Here is a 21,776-nt window from a genome sequence, read left to right as displayed (position 1 = left end):
TGTAATAAAATCTTATTGAAAGAAAGTACCTCTCCTTTCTTAGTATGCCATTTTCTTGTAATGGGAATGACACGGCTGATGTTCTGGGTCCAGCTGGTTGACATTTGCACAAATGTGTTGGCACCCGACCAGGATCCAGCTATTTATTTGGCCCTTGGCCCTCTTAACAGTTCCTGGAAAAAAATCCCTCTCCATATGATTGTACAATTAATGAACACAACTGCTGGTAGGCAATCTACTACACCTTATGGCTTTCACACAAAGAGACAACACATCATTTTTTGGTAAATTTGGTATCCACTTTAATAGTGGCTTCATGATTTTTCCTAAAATGTCCACACCGGTGGCACACATAAATTAAAACAAACTGTTAACAGCAACCAGAGCAAATTTCTGTTTTTTTTTCTTCTGGTTTCTGGCCTCATTCATCATGACACAAATTAGTACAGTGCTGGTATCAGTTTCCCCCCTTGAGGACAACTAAAAGAAAAACAAGTAATGTCAGAAATGATTGTACTTCACAGGAATTGGCTTCACCTCAACCTTAAAAGGCACAGCAGCCTGAGTAAATCAGAAATGTCCTCTTATTGTCACATATACTGCCAAAAATCTTAACAAGCTGAAATAATGCTTTACATTCAAGATACATTCCTTTCTACTGCTGTAGCTTCTCTTTCAGCATTATACTTGTTTGTGCTATACATTATGCAGCCGGCATCAGAAAGTACACACCTAATACCAAAAGATAAAAGCATGTTTGTTTGACCAGACCCAGGGGCACTGGAAATGCATTACTAGTTGTAAGAAGGCCATCAACACCACCGAAGCGTAAAATTAGAAAAAGAGGGGGAACTACAACAATGTTTACATCTGACAGGTTTAATGTACAATGCTACCTTAACATGCCAATCTCTACCCACCATCTGTGCGCACACACACACACACACACACACACACACACACACACACACACACACACACACACACACACACACACACAAAATATGCAAGCTACAGAGTGCCAAATGGTACCCCAAGGTGCTTAAAGGGGGATTGCACAGCATATCTTGTCTTTGTAAATGTCACTGACGGAAAACAATGAAAAGAACACACTGAGGACTGATTGTTAAAACAAAAAAGAGAGCACAAACTCAAGGCAAAGCAAAGGAGAGGATCCATATTGTGGAAAGGCAAAAAATAGATCCACATTTATAAAAGCAGCTTTAAAGTAAAAAACTACAGTACCGACAACAAGACCCTAGTCAAATAAAATAGATTCAATCTTCAAATACCTTCTATCTAAAATGACACCATTATATCTCACGGCACTGTAGACATGAATGGTCATGGGACCTCATAGCACAACTTTAGATAGATAGCTTTTATTAGTAGGTCCATTTAGGGAAAAAAAAAAAAAAAAAAAACACAACACAAAAGGACAGATACAAAAGAACAGACTATACCAGTATTCCCATGAGGGTGACTGGTATTGCACACTGGTATCTAACTTTGTTTAGAAAAACAGATTTTTCTGTGTTTTGTGATTGCATATTAGTAGAGAGGCCTTTGTTTTTGTGATTTTCAAGGCCACAAGTTCATTTGAGAAACATGGTAACTTCACTTGACCGAGACAGATTTTCTGCATTTTTCTCCATTGATATTACTTATTGCACTTTACGTCTAAAAAGGGGAAGTAAATTACATTGGTGACATGCATCTAATTACCATGAAAATCTGTCAGTCATTCAAAAGTGAAATTACTTTGCAGATATAATTTGCTACGTGTACAGCTTTCCTTATTCTTCATCTAAGCTTGATTTGGCACATTGTCCTACTCTAAAAGGCAAAGAGTTTCCAAAGCTCAAATAGGTGGATATCAGACTTAAGCAATTTCCTGTAGGGCACAGCTTTCCACACCAGTTTGCATCCTAAAACAACCTTCAATCATCTGCATAATGCCACATCACCTTGGCTACCTGTTTGAACAGCTAGGACAAGTTTGGGCTAAAAAGATGCAGTTACTTTTAGGCAGGAGCAGCCATCATGGGGCTGCTCAGTTGGTTTCGTAAGAGGACAGCAGGGCTGCATCTACCGGCTCCATGCAGGAGGGGCAGGTGAAGGAGCGCATCAGCCAGGGGTCAATGCAATCCATGTGGTAGATGTGAAGGCAGGGCAAGAACCGAATGGGATCGCCGTACTCAAAATCCATCATGCAAATCACACACCTGGTGGAGAGAGAAGTTTAAAGTAAATTTATAATTCAGTGTGTCACTTTGTCGTTTTCTTTTTCTAAGTTTTTTAAACGAGAAAGGAGTAGGCCTGTAGCAATTATTGCATAATTGTCTAATTGCCAATTACTTTACATAATTGCGGTTTCTTTGTTTAACTGCAATTAATTGCTAACATTAGCTAAGGTCTTAAGACGTGTGATTGGTAATTGCTGATTTTGTTTAGATATGCCAATTTGTAATTATATAAGTGATTATTGGTCGGACTGTATATTTATATGATTATTTCAATTGGTAGTTGTTGGCATTTGACCCTATACACGTTCATAGCAACACAAATGACGGGGGAGATTTACAGTTAGAAACAATGTTTTATGATAATAAAGAGGCGTGGCTTAATTCATAGGCTGTGTATTTGTGTTATTCAATTATCAGGGTCACATGACAGTGATATTTAACCAGAAGATGTATCCTGGAATTCATTCAAAACTTTAATTTGTTTTTAAAAAGTAATACATACAGACATATTTTTTTTTAATTTGACTGAAAGAGACAATTATATATTTTTAATCGCAATTATTTCTGTGACAAATAATTCTACAGCAAAATTTGGAATTGTTACAGCTCTAGAAAGGCGCCCTAGAAGCAGGTGAACATCAACCGCCTCTTGTCTTCTGGTCAGAAAAATCCCAATACACAAAGAAATTTGTATTTTGGAGTACAATGTTTCTTTATTCCAGACGGCCTCATGTAGTAGCCACTGGAAGCTCATTTACTAATAAGATGGCACCTGATATCACTCTGAAATAAACCCATAGGTCCATTTGTTGATAATCACCACAACAGTGATGTGCGGCTGTGCATGTGTATGTTCTGATCTACATTGTAAGTCCACTTGTAAGTCCAGTTGTATAAAGTATTATTTTGAGCGTTTTATTCACTCAATATGACAGGATCCCATTCTGACCAAAAGCTCAGAGTACAGCTTTATTTACAAAATGGTGCAAACATTAACCCAGTCCTTTCTGTGTATTTAAAACATCAATAACAAAAAAGAATAATACAAAAGACTAATCACATTTTAGACTCACTCTTTAACTTTCTTGTCAGAGGGGTCGGAGCCCGGGTCAAAGATGCCTTTGGGCAGGTGATGGATGAGACCGATGCGCTGGGCAATGCGGACCTGCTCCTCCTCGGTCAGCTGATGAGCCAGACGACTCTCCCCCGGGGTGGGATGGTACACTGGCAAAGGCTGGGTGCGCTCCTGGAAAGAAGGAACAGAAGACAACCTGCATCATTTATGAAGCAAGTCTTCTTAAAAAGGGGATTTTTAAATATGCCAATGCTCCCTTTGCATTAAAGCCTAACAGATTTCCGAGGCTGATACTGATATTTGTCAAGCTGATCACATCAGTTTAAAAAGTCATTGAGGGACATCAGACATCGTTGCAATAACCCTGTGCTTTTGTCAACATCAACAGAATGGCCCATTTTACAAGTAGTAATGGATTAAATAAAATCACTGTTTTGGATTCCGTCCTGGTCGTGGAACAACGGACCAGCTCTTCACTCTCGCAAGGATCCTGGAGGGAGCCTGGGAGTATGCCCAACCGGTCTACATGTGTTTTGTGGATTTGGAGAAGGCGTATGACCGGGTCCCCGGGAGATACTGTGGGAGGTGCTGGGGAGTATGGGGTGAGGGGTCTCTTCTCAGGGCCATCCAATCTCTGTACAACCAAAGCGAGAGCTGTGTCCGGGTTCTCGGTAGTAAGTCGGACTCGTTTCAGGTGAGGGTTGGCCTCCGCCAGGGCTGCGCTTTGTCACCAATCCTGTTTGTAGTATTTATGGACAGGATATCGAGGCGTAGTCGGGGTGGGGAGGGATTGCAGTTTGGTGGGCTGGGGATCTCATCGCTGCTCTTTGCAGATGATGTGGTCCTGATGGCATCATCGGCCTGCCACCTTCAGCACTCACTGGATCGGTTCGCAACCGAGTGTGAAGCGGTTGGGATGAGGATCAGCACCTCTAAATCTGAGGCCATGGTTCTCAGCAGGAAACCGATGGAATGCCTTCTCCAGGTAGGGAATGAGTCCTTACCCCAAGTGAAGGAGTTCAAGTACCTTGGGGTTGTGTTCGCGAGTGAGGGGACAATGGAGCGGGAGATTGGTCGGAGAATCGGCGCAGCGGGTGCGGTATTGCATTCAATCTATCGCACCGTTGTGACGAAAAGAGAGCTTAGAAGGCAAAGCTCTCGATCTACCGGTCAGTTTTCATTCCTACCCTCACCTATGGTCATGAAGGCTGGGTCATGACCGAAAGAACGAGATCCAGGGTACAAGCGGCCAAAATGGGTTTCCTCAGGAGGATGGCTGGCGTCTCCCTTAGAGATAGGGTGAGAAGCTCAGTCATCCGTGAGGAGCTCGGAGTAGAGCCGCTGCTCCTTTGCGTCGAAAGGAGCCAGTTGAGGTGGTTCGGGCATCTGGTAAGGATGCCCCCTGGGCGCCTCCCTAGGGAGGTGTTCCAGGCACGTCCAGCTGGGAGGAGGCCTCGGGGAAGACCCAGGACTAGGTGGAGGGATTATATCTCCAACCTGGCCTGGGAACGCCTCGATATACCCAGTCGGAGCTGGTTAATGTTGCTCGGGAAAGGGAAGTTTGGGGTCCCCTGCTGGAGCTGCTCCCCCCGCGACCCGACACCGGATAAGCGGACGAAGATGGATGGATGGATGGATGTTTTTGAAGTCTTGGGATTGGGATTTTGGTTGTCATAATATTTTGATATATAGCTTATATGATGTCTGCATTGTAATTAGAGTTAAATCCAATTTCTGATGTAGAGCAGTGTGACTATGCCTCTTCCAGCTATTCTACGATAACAAGTTTACCTATAATATTTTTTTCACCCATTCTTACAAGTGTACCTGTGATATGAAGAACTCCATCTTCCAAATTAAAGTCCCAACCTGAACAAATTGTATGGTCCAGGGCTTCTGTAATTTCATAATTAGACATTTCTGTGACTGGTACATTAATAGTGAGTGCTAACAGTATACTAACAGCACTAATGGAAGAAATACTCAGTACTAAGTAAAAGTACTAATACACTACCACACTGTGAAAATACTCAACTACAAGTAAAAGTCATGCATTCAGAATCATCCCTGTCAGTGTTTTACTACATATGATATGTATGGACTAATATTACTGCTGCATTAATGTGTATGTTGTATTTGACTGTTTACTGTTGTTTAAGGTTGTGCTAATGTTAACTCCTTTATATACTGTTGGGTAAGATCATCATATGTTTGTAGTGTCACTGTACTGTGAGAACCACGTATCTCTAAAACGTCAACTTTTCATGAGCTCAGAAAAACAGCCCTGTTTTCAGCTTTCCGACAAATCATTTTCCAGCTATCCCAAAAGAGTTTCTCAGGAGAGTCAAAACTAATTTTAGTTCATGGCCACATAAAGCACAGGACCAGTACAACCATTGCATAATAACCAATAAATAACAACACCTCCAAATTTCTCCCTTTCCTTAAGTCTAAAGGGGTACAAGACGGTACATTCTGATGCTGTAAATTTCCACAATTAATGAATATTCTATGTCCAATACAGTTGATAAACAGCATGGGATATCTCAAGAAAATTAAGTGCAATTTGGACAATATGTATCAGTTTTTGGATGGAAAAGGAAATTACTCTGATAGTGGCACCAAATTAAAATAATATATACTGTGTATATATATATACATATGGTATATTCCTTGCATACTGAAAGGTACTGTGAACACACCAAGAACACTGTGTCCATTTACCACTGTAAAGAAATAGGAACTGGTCAATTTTTTCTTGGTAAGCCCTGTCCACTTTTCTCCTTTCAGCATAGGGCCTGCTAATCTTATTAGGACAACATGACCCCCAGTGGACAAATGGTAATATTGGAACTAATGACTTCTCTGCAAATTTCACAATTTGCAAAGTCATCCAGTAGTCCGAATTGGACAGTTTGGTGGGCCGGTTCTGGCCCAAATGCCATATGTTTGACACCCATGGTTTTATATATTGGGATAATTTTCTCATCCCACAAAAGTAACATTTGATCCTTTAGTTTATCAGAAAAATAATAAAATCACCAAATTTGGAGATACATGTTTTTTACTGGCCAGGAAGGCTATGAAAAATTGTAATCTAAAATGTAGCTACAGCTGTCAGCCAAATGTAGAGTAAAAAGTACAACAATGTTCTCTCAGATGCTATGGAGTAGAAGTATAAAGTTGCATAAAATACTCAAGTAAAGTGCCTCACGTTTGTACAACAGTACTTGGATGTAACGTTAGCCTACTTCACGTCAGTGACATTCCACCATACCTGTCAGGTAATAATAATCACTGCTATGTAGACTTTATTTAATGGCAGACAAAAATGACTGAGGTGCATGACATGCTCTTAAATCCCCGGAGTGTATTTAACTTGAGCCCCAGCAGCTCACCTGGTAGGGCGGCGGAGGCTCTCCAGGCAGACTGCCCCCCTCGGACTCGTTCAGCAGCGACAGGTCATCCGCACCTTGTGAAAACAGGCAGTTCCCCATTGAACTGAGACCACCATGAGAGTGTCCACTTCACTCTGAGGGGGACAGACACTTTGCAAGCCTCAACTGGAGCTAAACCATGGATGTATAATAATAATAATAATAATAATAATAACAGAGTGAACGAGCGTGCTTGACGTTAGCTTAGCTAAGGTTAGCTGTTAGCTTATAGTTTGTTGTCATCCCGCGAAGAGCTTGACGGAAAATCGACGGGAGGAACGACGTCGCTCTCTTGGCGGAATAAACGCCTATAACGTTGAGCTATACGGTGGCTGGCAAAACGATTGGTGACAAAGGTTTTAACCGTCACAGCGAGGTGTTGTGTGTGTTTCTGTTTGTATGTTGCCTTCTTGTGTTTACAAAAACCACAAACCGTTAATATCGTCACATAAAGTTTGTAAAACACTGCACTTCCGCCTTCAACATTCAGAATAAAAGTTTTTTTAAATTATAGTTTAGTATTCATTAAGCTCACACATAGGAGCATTCGACTTGTTGTTACGTAATATTTATACAAAATACAATAGCACAATTTAATAAAATATTTATTTTATTGATGTTTCTTTAACGTTAGTGATCATCAGGACATAAATGAGCTCTGTAACTTTCCAACAAGAAATGCCAGTAACTTCAAACGGAGAACGCGAGGAAGCATAAGTCAGCCCTATTGGCCTCTTCAGCAAAGATTTTTACTGGATGTAAAAAAAATAAATAAATAAAGAAATAGTACTACAACGTTACGTATGCCAGCGTGGGCACTGTAAAATCTCTTTGATTGTTGATCACATATCTGTGATCAACAATTGAAATTTAAATCCCCTCCTAACCTGTACTTCATCATTATAATCTGTAACTGTGCAATAATAAATATTAGCTCTATTGACCTACAGGCTACAGTATACAGTTTATGGCTATTTGAGGGTCTTTTCTCCATTCACATGGCCGGGGGAAAAATGTTGTACTACTAACGCGAACTGTGAAGGGTAGACTGATGATGCGGAACCACGTAGGGCGCGGAGGCTGAGCCACATGCGGTGCAGCATATAATACAAGCATATGAGCAGAGGAAAAGACGGTTACCGTTATTTTGTTTTTGTATTATTTTAACGTTGTTAGTGGAGAGAAACTGTGTGGTTTGTTTTACTTAACGTTACCTCTTTGTGTCCCGTCCTGCGCTTCACCTCCGCCCAGTACGGGTTTATATTTGAGGACTGAAAAATGGTAAGAGAAAGATCACGTATTTTGTCAAAATGTTTGATATATCTCACTTTAACACATAGCTTTAATTAGTGGCATAAAACATTTAATTTAACGTTAGCTGTTATTGTATAAATTTCCGCAGGGTAGTATCCATAGACAGTATATAAGATAGTATCTTTTTATTACCGCTCAAGCAGTCGCCATATTGACGAGAGTACTACATTCCGACTACGTCCGGTTTTCAAAATAAGGTATTGCCAAATACCGGTTCAAAGTACTTGTGCATGTATATGTACTTGTCCACAAATATTATGCTCACGAACTGCCTATGGAAGAAATGTTTTTCTACCACAAAGTTAGACGAAAAGGCCTCTTGTTCTTAGGAAAGGACAAATGTGATACTTTTACTCTAAAAAAAATCTCCAAATTTAGAAAGTAAAAAGTCCTTGATTCTGCCCAGTAAACAGGTAACAATCAGAGAACCTCCTGGGAACACGTGTTTGTATGTAGTCAGATAAGGCCTGGAACTCAAGTGCATCACTCATTTTCAGGAATGATTTTGTTTGTTAATTTTTTCCAGCAACCTAAAATCAAAGAATAGGCATATATATATATATATATATATATATATATATATATATATATATATATATATATATATATATATATATTTATATTTATTATATATATATCAATAAAAAGAAAATAAAATAAGCGTCAGCTGATTTAACTTCAGAGAGTCGAGTGTCGCCTGACTTTGACGCAATTGTGAAATGACGAGCTGCTCAAACAGAGACGTAAGTCATGACTCCAAATGTCCCCAGTGCAGCTGCACCACCAGACCAGCCGCCAAACAAACTGTTACATACAACAACAAATTACATATTTTTGTAGTAATTTTTTCATTTGTCATATTTTCCTGGAATCTTATTTCCCTACAAATGATCTAGGGCCGGGTATGTCATTCTGAAATCATTTTATAGGGTGAACTGCTCCTTATGTTTACCCCCCAAATTTCCATATACTAATGGAACAGGGCCTACCTTGTATACAGACTTTCCCTAATGTCAGTCTTCACACATTTAGTCCACAGCTACTCCTCCTCCACCACCACCACCACCACCACCGCCCTCTCATCCATCCCATGGACACCAGCGTAAAAGTATTACTCCATCCCCTGGGTATGCAGCAATACCATATTCTTCTGACAGCCCTCCAGTCCAAGAGACAAGTCCTTCACCAGAGGCTATACATGGTGCAGAGGTAAGATCTCCTCCACAATCTGGAGTTATGTTGGTGCAAGACCCCTAAAACATATTACTGTGAAATCTCCAAAACATCCAGGGTATACCAGCTTCATCACTACTCTCAGTTCAAAATGGACCCCAGTCTCCTCCGTCGGAAGGGCAAAAAGACAATCCCTCTGATAGTGAGGTGAGACACCATCCCGTGCAGGAAACTGACCCTGTACCGCAGGTAGATTATCTCTTAGTAGATTCTCTTTTTCACTTTCCATATAAAAAAACAAACAAGAAATAACTGTTCATTTTCTTTCTGAAGACAGAGCAGCAAGACGACGTAACTAATCAGATGGACCAGACTGGAGAGGACCAATTGACCTGAAGCACTTTAGTTACTTAAAAACATTTACCAGTACTTGAAAAGGCCGTTCTGAACTGCACAGAAACACTGTTGCATGGTAGGTACAGTTGAGTGAGCACATCACTTTATGTTCAGGCCAAAGCTGTTTGGATATGTTACTTCAGCCTTCAATCATCATTACCATCATCATCCTCGTTACTTGCAGCTGAATTGATAATTTAGTGCTTGGCTTATTTTCATGCAAATTCTAGCCATATAGGCCTACTTTATAGTGTCTTTGAGAAACTCTTAAGCTTAAAAATAGATATTTTAGTTACATAGCCATACAAATCTAAATGAGCTTATTGCAGAAAAAAACAAAATTATAAATCATAAAGCACTGGGTAAAAAAACTTTGAGGGTATATTGTTGCAGCTATTGTCTCTCTGCTCCTGGAGACTGCACATTTTTACAGCCTGGGTTACAAACTGGGGATGTGGATTTTAAAAGACATAATTTACCCAGGAGGGAAATGTTTTGGTTGAATTAAGGGAATTGTAAGATCAAGCATATTTGGAGCTTGACCTATATAGTTCGCACCAGTGTGCAAACTATATCTTTATAAAGTGAATTAGTGATAAATCACCTTATGCATGAATCATTCATCAATAATAGCTTAATTTTATGCATGATCCATGCTGATGAAGATACAAGAAAAATAGAAATGCCAGGCAAAAATTGGATACTGCCAATATTTAAGAGACCCCTCAAAATTTCATAAAGCATCATGTCTTATTAAGACGATCCGAGCTCCCCTGTAATTGGCACACTGCTTAAGACCTGAAGTCAGGATATTTTGCAGTTGCGGCTTTAATTTTAAGCACACTATTTTAATCTGTCTCTCTGAGTTCCCCACAGTTTTATGGAATTACTGTATGTGCAATACTAAATATTGGGAGTACCTCTTTATTGACAGTATATAGAGTAAGAGTACTTAAATGTACAATTGCTTGTGATTTTCTTAAATTATCTCATTTTATTGTTTTATTGAAATTCACATTTGGATCAAATTTTGTTTTTGTCACTTTCCAAAAATGTTTCCAGAAATTAAACTCAAGCCTGCTTTGAACACAACAAAAGTTTCTTTTCTTTTCTGCTTCAAGTAAAAACTTGAAAATACTTTGTTGTCAATGCTTTAAAATCATTACAGTATATGCAGGATGTTACAGCCATGCTAGCTGCTCTGCGAGGCTGTACTTAGACAGGGCGGTGCTTTGAGCTAAATGCTAAGGTCAGCATGCTAACATGCTCACAATAACAGTGACAGCATGCTGATGTGTAGCAGTGTTTACCATGTTAACTTCAGTTTAGTGTGTTAACATGCAAAGATTTGCTAATTAGCAGTTAACAATTCTACATGTTTTAAGAGATGTTGATGATGATGATGATGGCAATGCATTTTTTTCTTACATCCCAGCAGCTCCAATTGCTACATCAACAAATACAAAAAATTAAGACAACAAACAAGAATACACACACTCCACATAACGTTACAATCACCAAAGGCAATATATTCCAGACCCTTCAACTGTACATTTAATTTGGGATTAAGTGCCATGTTACATTTTAGGATTGACTGGTGCTCAAGAGTGCTTCAGTTTTACTCTGTGGAATCGTGGAACCCTGTGTTTCTAATTGAAGTATCAATTTGTATTTACTGTTTAAGACATGGTTGGGGTGAGAGACACTTTTATTGGCCAGCCTTAGTATGTTATTATGGTAAACTGATTCATATTTTCTGAAGGGGTTGACCTACAATCCTTGAGCAGATTTTCATTTGGTGGAACAGTTTTGACTTTAAAGTGGTGGACAAACACTTCATCACAATCACATTAGTAAAAAGTAGTCTACTCACCCCAAAAGACTTAAAGCAGCAGATAAAATAAATTCTTTGTTTTGTCCTTTTGATATTAAGGCTGCACTATTTACATGAAGACAAGTATACCAGCATTTGCTTAATAGCATGTCTACTATATCATGTGATTATTGTACGTTATGCAGCTCCAGAGCTGATTCCTTATTTAGTCAGCAGTCTATAGAAAGAAAGACATGGCACAGCAAGATGGTACAGTCAAGAACATCCTTTTTATTCAATCAGGTGCTGCTCTTTTCAAACTGTGTTTTTCTTCTTATGGAAAAGAAACTGTAATTAACACATGCATTTCACCTAGAGCTCTGGGGGTGTTCTCACAAAGAAGTGGTGCTGCACTGAGGGCGTAGACAGAGGCGTAGAAGAGCTGGGAGTCAGGGGGCCTAGGGTGCTGCCTATTACACCAATAACCATACACGCTTAAGATAAAGAACAAAATAAACAGAGCAAAGACACGGAGAAGCCCAGCATGAGGTGGTCAGAGGAGAAAAATGGAGGGACTTCCCTGAATCCTCAGAAATCTGAGAGTTCAGGTTCATGCTGGCCTTTTATCTATCTGGTTGGTGTGTTGTAAATGGTTAATACTGCTGACACTGTGAACAATAATACTTCACTTTAAAAGATTGGTCTGAATGGATGTGGATATGGATATGTCCTGAAAATGCAACCCCCCTCTTTCAGCCTCGTGCAGGACAAGTCCGGTTATAAGGTGCTTGTAGCTTTCATTTACAGTCCAGAGGCATCCTTGAAGAGAGCCTAAATGACAGCATACCCTGATAGCAAATATGAAAAGAAATCCAAATTAAAATAAAAAAAAAGGGGGGTAAAGCAAAATCAAAAAATAAATAGCTAAAAAAAAAGTTATCGTAGTCAACGCAGCCCCTTTCCAACATCCCAAAGGAGTTCATCCAGCCTTCTCGACCCCATTAATCTTCTCTGTAAACCTTTTAAACCTAAAACCCCTGTCGTCCTTTCCTAACCCACCCAAGGACACCCCCAAAAGCCCGTCAGCGTAATTTGTTCACTTACATTAGCTGCTGAATGGAGAAGCTGAAGAAGATGGGTATGGTAATACAATGTGAAGCATACAGACAAGAATAACATGTGAGCTAACTGCATTCTGCTCAGACAAAAGTTTCGGCAAAAATTTTTTTTCACCCTCCCAACAGCGGAGAGGGCAGTAGAGAGAAGAGAGAGAGAGAGAGAGAGAGAGAGAGAGAGAGAGAGAGAGAGACGGACACACAGTTACAGACTACTCCAGTGTCTAAGAGAAAACAGACAGTGGAGACAGAGGGGAAGAAAAAAGCAAGAGCTGAACGAGAACAAGTTTTTTTGCCTTTTCAAAAAAGATTTTTGTCATTATCAATAAAAAGTAAAGAACTAATTCACACCAGTTTCCTTTTGTGTATATATATATATATATATATATATATATACGGCTTTGAAAAGGAAGAGAGGATATAGGGGAGGTACAATGGAGGGGATTCATTTCAAAAGGCAGGAGGAAATAAAAGTTGTCCCCGAGCGCTGGATGGGCGACGACCTTTTGCGTCCTCGCAGCACTCAGGGGCAACCTGCTACCTCGAGCCGTTTCGAAAAAAAGGGCCGATCTGGATTACAAAATGGAGTCTGTGAACAAAAGGCACTTTTAAGGGACAACCTTTAACTGCTGGGAAACTATACACTACAGCACAATCACTATAAGAGTCATTTACAGAGGAGGGGGTGGAACAGGGGAGAGGCTCACCTTGCTGCCTGTTTCATAGATGTTTTTTTCTTTTTTTTCTTCTGATTTTAAGCTACTTTTTTTGTTGCCCCTTTTCTGTTTCTGTTATTTGTGCAGGTTACAAAAGGTCTTACCTTTTACTCTTTCCATTGCATGTGGGTCTCAACACAACCTGCCGAATTTGATCCAGCTCTAGATTCAGAAAAATACCAACATGCTCATGGGAATAAAATATTTCTGGATGTAAAACATCTCCTGCATTACAGGAAATAACTTGTAATGTTTTATACCAATGTATGAGATGAAAATGTGTTAAATTGGTAGGGTTGTTTTTTTGCTGGTGAGTTTCAGGCAGTGAACGGGTAAGTTATCTAAAGAGTTTCTTGACAGTATAGGTTTGTTATTTTCTAAAGGTTGAACCAAAATGCCTTTTGTGTCACAACCTTAATAGGAACCTCTCCCCCCCCACTCAATACAAATAGAAGAAGAATAAAAATAGAGAGGAATAATGCTGTTTCCTAAATGGTCTGTTATTTTTGTTCATTACCATTCATTTATAATAGTTGCTGAATGTACTTTATAGTGTTAAAGCACCAGTTTTCATCTGATGATAGAGATTTGTTTTTCTTAAGTTGTGTAGAATTGTTTTTTTTCCTTCAGCCCTCCCACATTTTTATAAACAACCGATTACACATAAAACATTAAAAAAAAGACAAAAGAAATAAAAACAAATACCCCCGACTTACAAAGACTAGGATTTTTCATGGCCCTCTAGTTTAGAGTCCTGGAGCTTACGGACTTGAAACAAATACTTTTTTTTTCTCTTTTCTCTTAGCTTTCTTAAAAATCTCTAACAGACAAACACAATGATCTACCCAATGCATTGCACGTGGCTCAATCGACACATATTTTTCAATAATAATACTTTCCATCAAAAAACACTTTTTTTTTTTTTTTCTTCAAACCTACTGTCGATTTTTGTTCATCTAGGTATTATAATGCTGCGCTGCAGATGGCAATGGCGTGTGTCGTTTGATTTGTACTGGTAACAGTAAGGTGATGTTACTGAAATGGGTTGTGGGGATGGGGGTGGGGGTTGGGGGGAGGGGGGTGGTGAAAGTTCAGAAAATAACTAGACTGCCAACCAGCTCATGTAGTAAAAGTTAAAAAGGAGCATATATCATAAATATATATGTATAAGATCTCTCTCTCTCTCTGTCTTTACAAAAAAAGTTTGCAGTCCTCTATAAAGATCTGTCCTAGGCCAATGGTTTCCACATGCACCAACGCTACCATTCCCTGTAGCTTTAGCTTATATGTGGGAAGAGAACCTGAAGTCAAGTTTATTACTAATTGCATGAAGGGAATACAGAGGCACTTTCATATATTGTTATAGTCTTGATATATGGTTTTAGTACATAGAGCTAATGTTACTAGAGAGGCTGAGAACAGTGTCTCAGGCCTGTTTACTATCCCTGCAAAATAGAACCAACAGCTAGGCAGTCCAGTTATTTTGTGAGGTCGGCTTTTGTTGGATGGTGTCATGATGAAAATAATACCGATAGAAATTTCAATATGAAGTTACATAGAAAAAAAAAAGGATCTCAAATTAAAAAGAAAAATCTTACGTGAATGAAAAACCATTAACAAAGGCAGTTTGGAGAACCAAATATAAAGGCTTCCCTTTATTATTTAATGTCAGGTTGTTGGTGGTGTTAGTGTGCCTTTTATATGTGTGTCTGTGTGTGTATGTGAGCGTGTGTGTGTATGTGTGTAGTCCACTGGGTCTTCCTGTGAATGGACTAAGGGATACACGGTGAAGCAATGCAGGGGATGCATGTGACGAACTGTTGTTACTGTGCTGTTCATATGTGAGAGATTTGAGAAATTACTGTTACTGTTTTGCTGAAATCTGAGCATGATACTTAACGTATTACTGCAAACTACAGAAAAAGTGTTATGACATGAAAGAGAAGGTTAAAACAATCCAAGTGAGACAAAAACCAAAACCAAATCTGGCACACAAAAAAAAAGGAAAACGCAAGAAAATACCTACAAACAAAATCAAAGTTAATAATATGAAGCTGATGATGGCTGTGCATTACTGTAAATTAAATTCCATGTCTATGAATAATAAGATGATATTATGAGTGGTTGTGAGACAGACTTCTCAGAGAAGATGGTCTGTCTGCAAGTGTGTACGTTTGTGTGTGTGTATGTGTGTGTGTGTGTGTGTGTGTGTGTGTGTGTGTGTGTGTGTGCGCGCTGCATGCTTCAGGGCCAGGACTTGAACGTTAGCACAGCCACAACCCTGCAGTGGCAGCCAGCCTCAACTCACTTCTCTAATCGCTCATCTGATCATCGATGTGCAATACTGTTCATCCCTTATTAAAAATTAATAGTGCATAGGTGAGGGGACGAAAGAGCACATGTAGAGTTAGTGTTATGACTGTCGTGTGTTCACTCGCTCGCACTCGCCTCATGGCTATCATTTCTCCCACAGCAGGATGCCCTGATAGTTTGACAGGTAAACAAAGACCAGCCACTTAGTGCATATATGTCACACCATCAGATGGTGTCACCATGATTGGCCAATCAGAAAATGAAAAGAAGCTCAGGGCTGAGCGAATGAAGCGGCAGAGTGTGGCGACACACAGGCATGTGGCTGCTGGTTAACGGTCTGGAACATGGGCAGCACTGAGCTCCAGGTGGGGTGGTGGTGGTGGTGGGTGGAGGGGGGGGGTGTCAGGTGGTACCTGGAGGAGAGGTGCGTGGGGAAATACACACATATGGAGGCGTGCAAATTTGGGTGGCAATCTTTTCAACTTGCACATCCGACTTCACCATTTACCACTACTTTTTTGGATCTCCCAGCCAATGCATGGAGTTTCATTGTGGAGACAACAAAATGAAGAAAAAAAAAAGAAATCATAAAAAAAGAAACAACAAATGTATAATTGGTCATCTGTCAGGTTGCCATATTGTGTTTCCTTTCTGACGTTTCATGGTGTGTGTGAGACAGTTCATCATCTTCCTTCTCCTTGCATTCTGAGTCTGTCCACTCAATCTCATTGAAGCCTCCTGCATAAAGGGGGGGTGGGTGAACGTTTCTGTTCAAATTGTGTTGGATTGGGAGTCCTTTTGGGGTGGTGTGGGGCTTTTTGGAGTTCTGTAGTAGTACTTTGAATAGTGTTGGCTAGAGAAAAAGACCTTTTAGTGTCAGCAGTCTGTTCTTAATCAGCGGTGATGTGTTTGTTTATCAAATTTCAATTTTTTATGACACACGTTAAGCTCTTGGTTCAGGGAGGCCTTGTCAGAGGAACCAGGACTGTGGAGAAGAAAAGAAAAGAAGAAATTAGTTTTAAACAACATCAGCAGATTTACTTTTTAATTAAGTTTTGATTCTCATTAGTCTTGAGATGTAGCTACAGTGCAAAAAAGGTACAAAATACAGAACATTACCTACCAACAGACACACATACAAGTTATTGATATAATTAAAGGAGGGAGAAAGGGGACATAACACAGTATGAAAAGGTGTGAAGTATGAACAAAGTGAACTTTAAAGCATGGTGTAAACCACAAAGGGTCACAATATACTGTATGGTAACACTTTACTTGAAGGTATCTACACAGGAGTGACATGACATTATCATGAACACATGCCACTGCCATGACACATGAACCCTAACCCTAAGTCTAACCCTAACTTGTCATGACAAAAACCCAATGACACTTAATGACAGAAGCGTTATGTCATAAACGTTTATGACTTGTTTATAATGTTCATAACACGTTCATGACAGTGTCATGTCACTCTTATGTAGATACCTTCAAGTAAAGTGTAACCCAATATATATGTGAGGAAAAAGAAGAAAAAAATTCTGCTACACAAAACAAGGTTTATTTTTTCACATTTTTCTAGTGAATTACTGGACAATTGTACCTCTTTAGATCTCTGTACTGTCTGGTTGAACTGCTCACAACCAGGAGGCACATGCAAGGTAACGAGGAATCGCAAGTCGAGGTTGCTTTGTTTCAAGGGGTTTACAAGACTTGGGAACCACTTGTATGAATAGTCCTTTATCCACTAGGTGGCCGCCTTCTACTCCTTTTCTCTCACATGTACAGTTCTTGCTGAGCTCAGCTGTCCCATACAGTGTTGAAAAAGTTACTACCTCAACTTCACCGCTTGCTGTTTTTAAGAGGTCTGACTCTGACGTTTTACTCATTAAAAACACTTGTGTTATTTCAGAGCTACAAATAGCATTAGGGCAGCAGTTTTTGTATCGGCCTGAATGGCTTTCTAATGAGCAAACACAGGACTATAACGGCTCTGTCATGCGCTACCAGTTTACATGTAAGGTGATCCTCCTAATGTGTCTCTGCTCTGTGGGCCCGAGTGGTCTCAGGCTACACTGTAAAGCTATTGAGGGCAGCTACTCCAGGGATCCGGTTTCTTAGTTTGATAAGAGGGCAGAGTGGAGGCTTTGGCACAGGCCGGGCTGTTCTGGCTGCCACTGACATTCCTCAGGCCTCTGCCCGGGGAGAGCAGCGGATTACCCCACCTTTAACAGCAAACTCTGTTGTCCCCTATTCTAGCAAACCCAGAGAGTTTTAACCCCCCTCAACCTCCGTCTATCCTCCACCACCTCTGCCTCCCTCCTGCCTACCCATGATTATTTGGTGTTTGTAGATGACTCCTCCTCCTGGCTCCGACTTCCCTTAACCCCCTTCTCTTTTCCTCTCCTTCTCTTACTCTGGCTCTCCCAGTGTAATCCTTGGCAGCGGAAAGTGACCCCCTCTCTCCAACCCCCCTTCAAGTCCAAGTTCAACTGCCTATGACATCATGTCTGGTTGCTGCGGGCAACCAGACAGCCAGGACGTGACTGTGGAGTGCAGCGAGCTTCAACTAACTCCCTCTCTCTTTTTTCCCTCCGTTTCTCTCAGTCCCTCCTACTTTTTTCACACACATCCTCCTATCTCCCTCTCTCTTCCTGCATGGCCGAGGTCTCACCACCAGAGAGCTCCTCAGACCAGCTTTTCTCTGCTTCTTGTCCTGACAGCAGTGGGAAGACTCTCTCCCTCCGTCTTGGCTAGTTGGCTAGAAGGCGGCAAGGCAGGCCGGCAGGGCCATCGTCTGAACCTCTCCATATGCCAGAGAACAGCAGGATAGGCAGAGACCTCTGTTACTCACTCTGGCTGGGGTTGTTACTGACCTACTAGGCTCAGCTAACTGGGAGCAGTTGATACCAGTGCCCAGGTTGTCATAAACCCGGCAGAAATGTTCAAAGTGGACATTTTTTAATGATGTTTGATAAGCAATAGCAGTGGATACTAAGCGTTCTGAACAGATGTAAGCTGTTGTAAAAGCCCTGTTGTTTTTTAGGGGGAAAAAATGAGGGGCAAGAGTTTTGGCACAGAGTTGAAGTGTATGTGTGTGTGCGTGAGCATTAGCGCACACACATTACATTTGGATGGTGTTTGGATGTCCCCTCAGTGCCAGGTCTACATCTGTGGGAGAGTGGTGCAGGTGGGGATCTTGAAAATACTAGAGGGAGCAGCAGGAGGAGAGAGGGAGAGAGGGAGAGAGAAAGAGAGCGAGGCTGCTAATGCATGACGAGAGGGGGGGGGAGCGGAGCGGAGCAGTCGAGCAGAGCTGTGCCGAGGAGGAATGCAGATTGTTTCCATGTGTGGGGAGGACAGGAGAGCCGAGTTGGCTGCAGGCAGGTGCGGTTAGCCCCTAATGAGAAAAGTTGTGTTGGTGATGGAGGAGGCCCAAGACACTGCAGCCCAGTGGCAGAGTGCAGCCAAAGCTGAAACCACAATGTAGTTCACTACTGGCCTCACACGCTGCACTAATACACACTGTGGGGCCGAGCAGAGATAAATCAACACTGCTGGAGCTGAAACTAACTGGCAATGCTTACATTCACTGTGGGGAAACTACTGTGGTACAGACACTGTAAACCAATACTGAAACTAAAGGCCTTGATACATGGGCAACACTTTTTGTCAATGTAGGTGGGCAAGTGAATGGGACTCAAACAAGCACAACCCAAAAGATGTTTAGCATAAGAAGCTTTAAAAACTGGATATACCAAAAACATTATGGTTCAAGGTTTATTCTAGACCTTGGAAATAATTTGGCATCCCAACTCAAGGTCCACTTTTAGTTAGTCCAGTTTTATTTATATACCATATAACAGTGTTAATTAAAGGATGGAGTTTTACTTCGTTGACATGCAAGCTTAACATATTCTCTTTATAACAGCTGTGGCACATAGCAGCATGCTGCTTTCATGTCAACAGATCCATCTCCATTCAAAACTGAGCTCCATCCACTGATGAAGACTGTATGTGGTTGAAAGCTCTGGAAGCTTGTGAGTGCACCTTGAGTTGAGATTGTTTTGCCAAAATAAGAGCCTGATTTAACGAAATGATGCAGGTAATAATAAGTTATAAATGTCTAGTGACTAATGGCAAAATATTCAAACGGTTGATCGACACTGGTACCATGGGCTGAATCACTGAGTGTAGCAGGTTGCCAATGCAGAGCCATTGTCTGAGTACTGCCTCTCTATCACGGCCTTCACTCTGAATGACATGCTTGTCCCTTTAAACCCGAAGATACCTACAGTAACGCAGCACTGTAAAGTATCATCTACGTACAGGACTGTGAAGAGTCACTCTTGCAGCGGGTGATGAGCGAAAAGGAAGAGGAGGGAGAGGAAGGCGGATGGGTGGATGTTAATAAAATGAGGGAGGTTGACGGGGTACCTGAGTCTGCTGGGGGATATTCAGAAAGTTGTCCCGTGTTCCGATGCCGACAAACCGGTTGGGAGCTGTGGAGCCTGGCGTGGAGTATGCTATAAACAGAGAGAGACAAGTGTGTACATGCTTTTTACACACACACATACACACCGAGCTCATAGTAGAGTTTGATGCTCTCATCATCATTATCTATATGTTTTAATATGATATCAATCTGCTAAGACTATGACTACAATTCACTGTCAAATTAATTACTAGGAAAGACAGTGAGGGTCAGGGATACTTATGCCATATTAGTCACATGGATGATTTAATCATTTTGTGGACAGGTTTATTGTTATTTTTCTGCCCTTAACCCTTTAATCTGTTGTTAACAAGGGGATGTACAGTCTGTAATGATTAGCACTAACATTAAGAAACAGATTCCCCCAAATATGGCTGCGCTGTTAGTCACAGACACTCCTCAGCAGCCCCTGGCCTCAGTAAAACGCCTCCGTAATCATAGAAACCACTGAGGACTCACTGTGGACATAATATTTGGATGACCGATGGAGGAACTGTGTTCATCACCAGTGGTAACCAATGCTCCATTTATGTCAAAATGTTAAGAGGAGCATCTTGCCGACAAAGTGACACCCTCAGTGATGCCACAGGATCAAATTTAGGGCAGTTGTGCTCACTGGACTCCAACATGGCGGTTGAGTAAAACTTTTGCTGTGCATGACTTGATTGAGGTTGAGGGGATGGGGATGCGTGGGGGGGTGACAGTGACAGGGCTGGAAACTGATGCATGAGTGAGGGTGAGAGTGCATCTAGTGTGTGTGTGTGTTTGTGTGTGCATCTAATGTGTGTGTGTGTGTGTGTGTGTGTGTTTTTTTATGACTGTAATTACGATATCTTGAAAATCAGAAACAAAATTAGAGGGGTAAAAAAAAAAAATACAGTGATAACAGTCACCGGAATGAGAAAAGAGACGGAGAGTACGATATTTATTTATATAGATGTTCATATAAATAAATAAAAAAGTGACACGTTAATCTGAGACAGTTGGAAAGGGGTGGGGTGGGGGGGGGGGGGGGGGGGGAGAGAAAGGTTGATAGGACAGGAAGAGGAGAAAAAGTCAAAACAAAAGGAGGAGAAGGTGCCCCGGTTGCTCCGTCCAGTGCCCCCTCTTGGTGTGCCTCTCCCATGGCCCGACTCTCGCACTGCATCTGTCTGGGTGGAACCAACCAAAGCCTCACCGCTCCCTAATGACACTCCTCTCTCCCGCTCCCCCAGTATAGCACTAATTAGACAGGTTTGATTAGATTTTTAAAATTTATGTTTAGAGAGATTGGGTTGTTCTTGTTACACTGTGATTTTCATGTTTTTTGTTGTTCTCAATTTTTAATTGTTGTGAGATTTGTGTGAAAGTGGCGAGGGGATTGGGTGGGTAAACTGGGGCATGATGTTTTTTTTGGAGTCCACGCCAACTGCCCTAATTTTGTTCCTTTAAAAAGAAAAAAAGAGAGAAATAAAGGAAAAAAAGAAACAAAGAAAGGAGGATATGAGAATATATAAAAAAGAAAAGAAAAGAAGACAAAAAAGAAATGAGAGAAGGGGGTAGATTGTATTGCCGCTGTCACAAACAGACATGCAAAGTCTGCATTGATCAAAGGCTTGTGGCTACAGAGGCGACGTGCACAGGGCCTTGCTCTGCTCCCCCCAAACTACAAAACACATCAAAAAGAAGGGAGAGAGACTACAC

The 21,776-nt window shown here is 41.0% G+C and overlaps 2 protein-coding genes and 1 long non-coding RNA gene across 4 annotated transcripts in view; 1 reads left to right on the top strand and 2 right to left on the bottom strand.

Moving 5' to 3' along the window:
- Window positions 1-1,512: 1,512 nt before the first annotated feature.
- Window positions 1,513-8,280, bottom strand: rnf11a (ring finger protein 11a). Of its 2 annotated transcripts, XM_028596447.1 has the most exons (5): window positions 8,205-8,280; window positions 7,973-8,029; window positions 6,720-6,853; window positions 3,320-3,492; window positions 1,513-2,225 (listed from the first exon to the last, which is right to left on the bottom strand). In XM_028596447.1, exons 3-5 carry the CDS (start codon window positions 6,816-6,818, stop codon window positions 2,054-2,056), a joined length of 444 nt encoding a protein of 147 aa, XP_028452248.1. In that variant the 5' UTR covers window positions 6,819-6,853; window positions 7,973-8,029; window positions 8,205-8,280; the 3' UTR covers window positions 1,513-2,053. The 2 variants fall into 2 exon arrangements, with proteins under 2 accessions (XP_028452248.1, XP_028452238.1); XM_028596437.1 differs by lacking the exons at window positions 7,973-8,029; window positions 8,205-8,280 and having other exon boundaries at window positions 6,720-7,223.
- Window positions 7,753-11,676, top strand: LOC114567365 (uncharacterized). Its single transcript, XR_003694164.1, has 4 exons — window positions 7,753-8,039; window positions 9,105-9,281; window positions 9,363-9,494; window positions 9,579-11,676. It is a non-coding gene; the product is annotated as an uncharacterized LOC114567365 (long non-coding RNA).
- Window positions 11,677-16,250: 4,574 nt separating this feature from the next.
- The window catches only part of LOC114562559 (nuclear factor 1 X-type-like), a 61,184-nt gene continuing 55,658 nt past the window's right edge, over window positions 16,251-21,776 (bottom strand). The window contains exons 11-12 of the mRNA XM_028589009.1: window positions 20,036-20,124; window positions 16,251-16,583 (exon numbers count right to left, since the gene is read on the bottom strand). Coding sequence (XP_028444810.1) covers window positions 16,569-16,583; window positions 20,036-20,124 — 104 coding nt within the window. The 3' untranslated portion in view covers window positions 16,251-16,568. The remainder of the gene's footprint in view (window positions 16,584-20,035; window positions 20,125-21,776) is intronic.

This window comes from Perca flavescens, chromosome 2, assembly GCF_004354835.1.
Source record: "Perca flavescens isolate YP-PL-M2 chromosome 2, PFLA_1.0, whole genome shotgun sequence".
Lineage (NCBI taxonomy): Eukaryota > Metazoa > Chordata > Actinopteri > Perciformes > Percidae > Perca > Perca flavescens.
The sequence above is the reverse complement of the archived record's forward strand: the minus strand, read 5'-3'. Positions and strand labels throughout refer to the sequence as shown.